At 46.2% G+C, this 6,036-nt stretch overlaps 1 protein-coding gene across 1 annotated transcript in view; it reads left to right on the forward strand.

The window, feature by feature from the left end:
- The window catches only part of otx1 (orthodenticle homeobox 1), a 5,772-nt gene extending 968 nt beyond the window's left edge, over positions 1-4,804 (forward strand). Inside the window, exons 2-4 of the mRNA XM_076050823.1 lie at positions 1,700-1,900; positions 2,590-2,741; positions 3,929-4,804. Of these exons, the coding sequence (XP_075906938.1) occupies positions 1,804-1,900; positions 2,590-2,741; positions 3,929-4,774 (1,095 nt within the window). The 5' untranslated portion in view covers positions 1,700-1,803 and the 3' untranslated portion in view covers positions 4,775-4,804. The remainder of the gene's footprint in view (positions 1-1,699; positions 1,901-2,589; positions 2,742-3,928) is intronic.
- Positions 4,805-6,036: the final 1,232 nt, after the last annotated feature.

Here is a 6,036-nt window from a genome sequence, read left to right on the forward strand (position 1 = left end):
CGCCCGAGCGGGCCGGGCGGAGCTGCAGTCATTCAGTCAGTCAGTGAGTCAGTCAGCCAGTCCGGGCCTCGGTGTTATGGTGGACAATGTGTCCTCTTCACAGCCACTCATTTAATTCACACGGCTACAAACCTTCTTGTTTGTCCCACTTCAGCAGAGCTTTGAAAAAAAAAAAAAAAAAAAAAAAGCAACTTGAAATCCAGTTTGCAAAATAGATTTCCCCCAAAAATTCCTCAGTTTGATTTATCAGCTTCATATGTATTTAAAGGTGAAAAAAATTGGGGGGGAGGAAGGTAGCAGATCTGAGTTTTAAAACTTATTGGAGTCGTAAACGCCAGTTGCTCTAATAATTCTCCTCTAATTTCTGTTTTAAACTTCATAGTGGAAAATCCTTTTTTAAAAACTGTTTTTTTAACCTTAAGTTTTATAAACATATTTAGATTTTTTTTAACTTAACTGTAATTGGCTCTTAAATTTAGACGCAGTTGTAAATTTTGGAGTGTGTCTATTCTTTTTTTTTTTTGTCTGTTCTTCCACGGAACTCTAAGAATAAATTGTGTTCCGCTGATAATTTCCCAAAACCAATAAAAAAAAATAAAAAAAATACACACAAAGCAAACATTATTTTAACTTGTCAAACCAGATCTTTTGGCGCCGTGTGAATTCACTCATTAATAACCCGAGGTTGTCAACTTCTCCCTGAACTTTTCAAAATATTCATGAGTCCAATTCTTAATATCACAAGCTGAGATTTCGTTTCTTTTTAAATAGAATCAAAGTAAAACCAACATCCGTTTTTCTCGGTGTCGTTCAGGCCTTTTTTTTTTTTTTTTTTTTTTTAAATCACCTGTACACAAACGAACACACACATACGCACAGTTGGGAAAAATCTAGTTACAGCTAGAAAATCTTTCCATTTCTTTTAAAAAGAGGAATATAATATACGTATATTGATGTACGAATGATTAAGTTACAAATACATGGATGTTTGCGGCAAAAGACGTCGAGAAACCAGTTTGAATCAAATGACTTCAGACTTCATCTTTGACGATGTTGGAACACTGAATATTGTGCCTGAATGGTGCCGAAATTGCTCAAAAACACATATTAAAACACACATATTCAACGAGGCCCAAAATAAAAATAAAAAAATCTGAAACACACAAGTCAGAAATTCAAAGATTCGATTTCCTGAATTAAAATTGGTTGTTTTTCCTGATAGATGTTTTTCCTCACCTCAGCACATCTTGCGGGTGAAGTTGTGAGAGCGTCTCGACTCTATTGCGGACGGATGATTATTATTACAACTATTGGGTCGTTTCCTGACGTTGTGGAGTTCAGTTGGCAGGCTGCGGCCACAGTTTTCCTCCCGCTAGAAACCAATTAACCCTGCGGTGAATGCTGCTGCTGCTGCTGCTGCTGCTGCTGCTGCTCGGCCACCATTTATCACTTTGCTTGTTTTTTTGCGCTCATTCGTGGCGTCAAATTATGAGTTGAGAGTGGAGGAAGAAAGAAAAAAAAAACTTATTTAGAATTTGAAATCACAATTTCTGATTATTTTATCCAGACCTTGTAAGTCAAAATCGGGCCAATCAGAAGTTTAACAACAAACGTTGTCTAAACATTCTGCTGCACGGTTCAGCTTTGGTTTGACTCCTCTTTCTCATTAACCAAACGTGTGTTTGTGCTTGTGTTGCAGTGACTTGGTTCGGAACCCCCCCGTGTCCCGTCAAGCTGCAGCAGCATCGGGGCAAAGCGGACCTCCAGTGGCCTGAGCTGGGTGGAGCCCTGAGCGCCTGTAGCATGATGTCCTACCTCAAACAGCCCCCCTATGGCGTCAACGGCCTGGGGCTGAGCGGCGCCGCTATGGACCTGCTGCACCCGTCCGTGGGCTACCCAGGTAGACACACACACACACACACACACACACACACACACACAGGGCTCTTGCAAGACGACAGGACGTTAACATAGATACATAACGATGATAATATCATAAATAATATCGATTTTACATGTTGATTTATTGAACTTTGTGGTGCAGTTTAAATAGGAAAAAAAAAAACTTAAAAAAATTACAGTCAGGTATGTATGTATATAAGCATATAAATGTGTCGAGGCCTTCATGACGTCATCACCACCTTTTTGAAGACGTAAAAAAAACAAAACAAATCACGTCGAGACACTAAAGAAATCTTGTCCCAGATTTGATGCTCGATGAGATTTGACGAGACTCTCTGTCGCCTCTGTCCACTCACAACCATCTGCAGAGTTGCTTTATTGAACCCTGTGGTGCAGAAAATAACTTCAAATTAAAGCTTTAAAAAAAATTGCAGCCAGGTATTTTTCACACACACACACACACACACACACACACACACACACACACAAATGTGTCCGGACCTTCATGACGTCATCGCCACCTTTTTGAAGATTTTTGAAGACGTAAAAAAAGAGAAGAAAAAAAAAAATCACGTCGTGACACTGAAAATCTCGTCCCAGATTGTATTTCGTCGTCCAGAGTTCACGAGATTGTCCGTGCGTGTCTGACCGGATGTGGTGTCCCCACCCTCCTCCATCTTTCCGCAGCGACCCCACGGAAGCAGCGGCGCGAGCGCACCACCTTCACGCGCTCCCAGCTGGACGTGCTGGAGTCGCTCTTCGCAAAAACTCGTTACCCTGACATCTTCATGAGGGAGGAGGTGGCGCTCAAGATCAACCTGCCCGAGTCCAGAGTCCAGGTGAGCAGCCAGGCCTCAACAATACTACGCATTTATATATTATTATTGTTGTTATTATTATTAATAATAATATTAATACTGTTATTATTCATAAACACTTTGGAGAGGAAAACTTTTGTTTTATTTAAACGCGTATTTTGACCGATAAACAGATGTAAACAAAAAACATACAGAAAAATATTTTAGGTGTAAATACACTTCCGAATAACATATATTTAAATAGATATTTATTTCTTAGAAACTTGAGGAATAGTTTATTCTTTCTTCACAGCTGATACATATTTTTTTTTCTGTTTTTACTATCATTAATTGCTCCAGTATATGTATGTATTTATATTTGTTGTGTATGTATGTTGAAGTTTTAAAATGACAACTTAAAGATGTGAAAACTCAACATTGATAGCTCTTGGAAAAGTTTTGGCAAATATCCCTGCGGACTATAGTCACCAACAAGTCAGCAAGTCGCGACCGCCTGCGTGTTTTATTCGACCCTTGCTGCGATCCTCCACCTCTACCGAGGCAGGAGGCCTCCCTGTGTCCCACTACCGGGCCTCCTCAAGCGGACAAACCGCTCGAATCTCCTCCCGCTAAACCGCTCCTTCCCCTTTTTATTATTTAATGCCAGCTAAGCGAGGAGCCGTAACGGGACCCCTAAATACGGGGTCTGGTGGTGTGAAAAGGTCAAGTCCTGCTGACGACGACGAACAGCTCAGTGCTGCTGCTGCTGCTGCTGCTGCTGCTGCTGCTGCTGCTGATGCAGTACCAGATGTTGAACGCGGCCTCCTCTTTGGAGGACTTTTCGGAGGGAAACGTCCCGAGATTCGCTTTGTGTGTGTGTGTGTGTGTGTGTGTGTGTGTGTGTGTGTGTGTGTGTGTGTGTGTGTGTGTGTGTGTGTGTGAGAAACCGAATGCCCGGTGCGACTCCAGCCCTCTCGCTCTTCTCCAGTTTCCCCGCTGCGCGGCGCAACCTGATAGCCTGTTATCTTAGAAGCGTCTCGCGGCTCTGAAATTGGAGCCCCGGCCTGCCGGAGCCGAGAGGCCGAGGTGGAACCGCTCCTCGCCGGCTAATAACCCCCAATTTTCCCCTCCCATAATGCACCGTGTTGGCGTGTGAGCGACTGAGGTTTGCCGGTGTTCGCTAAGCTAACCTCCCCTCCCCTCCCCCACTCTCTCTCTCTCGGTTCCAGGTGTGGTTCAAGAACCGGCGGGCCAAGTGTCGCCAGCAGCAGCAGAGCGGCAGCAACGCCAAGTCCAGGCCGCCCAAGAAGAAGTCTTCGCCGGCTCGGGAGAGCACCGGCTCGGAGAGCAGCGGCCAGTTCACGCCGCCCGCCGTCAGCAGCAGCAGCGGCTCGTCGTCGTCGTCGTCGTCGTCGGCCAACCACGGCGGCCCGCTGCCGCTCGGCAACACCACCAACAACAGCAGCACCGCAACCTCCATCAGCACCGTCTCCTCCATCTGGAGCCCCGCCATCTCCCCGGGCAGCAACGCCCCGCAGGCGGCCGCCGCGGCCCCGCTGGCCGAGCCGGGCTCCGCCTCCAGCGGCTCCTGCATGCAGCGCTCGGCCGCCGCAGCAGCAGCAGCAGCGGCTGCCGCCGCAACCTCCTACCCCATGTCCTACAACCAGACGGCGGGCTACGGCCAGGGCTACCCGGCGCCGTCGGGCTCCTACTTCAGCGGCGTGGACTGCGCCCCCTACCTGGCGCCGGTGCACTCGCACCACCACCCGCCCCACCAGCTCAGCCCCATGGCCGCCTCGCCTATGTCGGGACACCCGCACCACCACCTGGGCCAGTCGGCGGCCGCCCCGCACGCCCACCCCCACAGCCACCCGCACCACCCGCACCCGCACCACCACCACCCCCACCACCACCAGGCCTACGGCGGCTCCGGCCTGGCCTTCAACTCGTCCGACTGCCTGGATTACAAAGAGCAGACGACGGCAGCGGCGGCGGCGTCGTGGAAGCTCAACTTCAACGCCACGGACTGCTTGGACTACAAAGACCAGGCCTCCTGGAGGTTCCAGGTCTTGTGATCGGCCTTTTTAAAAGAAAAGAGAGGGGGGGAGAGAAACAAATCCCCCTCACCCCCATCACCACCCTCCCACCTTCTTCTTCTTCTTCTTCTTCTTCTTCTTCTTCTTCTTCTTCTTCTTCTTCTTCACCTCTGCTTTTTGTTACCCTTCTTCTTCTTCTTCTTCTTCTTCTTCTTCTTCTTCTTCTTCTTCTTCTTCCAGATCAGCATAAGGCCTTTCTTTAAAGACGGAAGGAAGAGTTTATGAACCGTAATATATGAAGACGGAAACGGCAGCAGCAGGAATCAGACTCTCCTCCTCCTCCTCCTCCTCCTCCTCCTCCCCCTCTTCTCTCCATCTCGCCTCCTCTGGGACATTTTTAAGACGACTTAGAAGAAATGCGGATTGAAGAGGAACAATCTCTCTCTCTAGTCCTGCGGAGCAGCTTCCTATTTCAGTTAGATGGTGTGAAGGATGGATGGAAGAGAAACTGCTGGTTTTTTGATTTTGGTTTTATTTTTTCCCCTCCCAACAACAACAACAACAACAACAACAACAACAAAAAGCGACATTTCAGCCAAACTCTTCGGGCCACCAGCTGGAATGGGAGGAGAACCTTCTGACCCCCCAACCCCCTCCCTCTCTTTACCTCTGACCCAATCAGATCCTGTACAGTTTTTATTTCTGAAAAATTTGTTATTTTAGGACGACAGAGATTTCTAGTCAGCACCACTGCGGGGCTGAAATATGTAAATATGTATTTGGGTCAGTTCCAGTGACCGTGTTTAGTTGGTGTTTTTTATTTTTGTTGGTTTGTTTTTCTTTTCTCCCGCCCCCCCACCACCCAAACTCGCAAGATTTTAAATTCTTTAATCCAACTTTTGGGAGAAAAAGGAGAGAGGAAAAAAAAACTGTATGTAAATCTTTCCGAATATTCCAAAGAGATTAAAATTGGCCATCAAGTCCAGCTTTTATACGCCTTCTTTTTACTCGGCAGAATCTTATTTTTTTTTTGTTCTTTGTTTTTGCCAATTTTAAAGTGTGATGGAAAAGTCTGAAAAATATAGAGACAGAATGACGCTTCCACTTTGTTTTCTGGATTTTATTGTTCTAATTCTAATGATTATTATTATGATAATTCTAGCCTCTACATTTTCCCAGCAGGCCTCCTCTCTTGGGCATTTTGTCGTGACACTGGACATGTTTGAACTGCAGCACTTGGCTTGATATTGAGAGTCTAGAGCATTTTTTTTTTTTTCAAAAAAGGAAAACAAAAAGAAGAA

This window comes from Nelusetta ayraudi, unplaced genomic scaffold, assembly GCF_046127955.1.
Source record: "Nelusetta ayraudi isolate G7.1 ecotype Tasmania unplaced genomic scaffold, CSIRO-AGI_Nayr_v1 ptg000130l, whole genome shotgun sequence".
NCBI classification, from domain to species: Eukaryota; Metazoa; Chordata; class Actinopteri; order Tetraodontiformes; family Monacanthidae; genus Nelusetta; species Nelusetta ayraudi.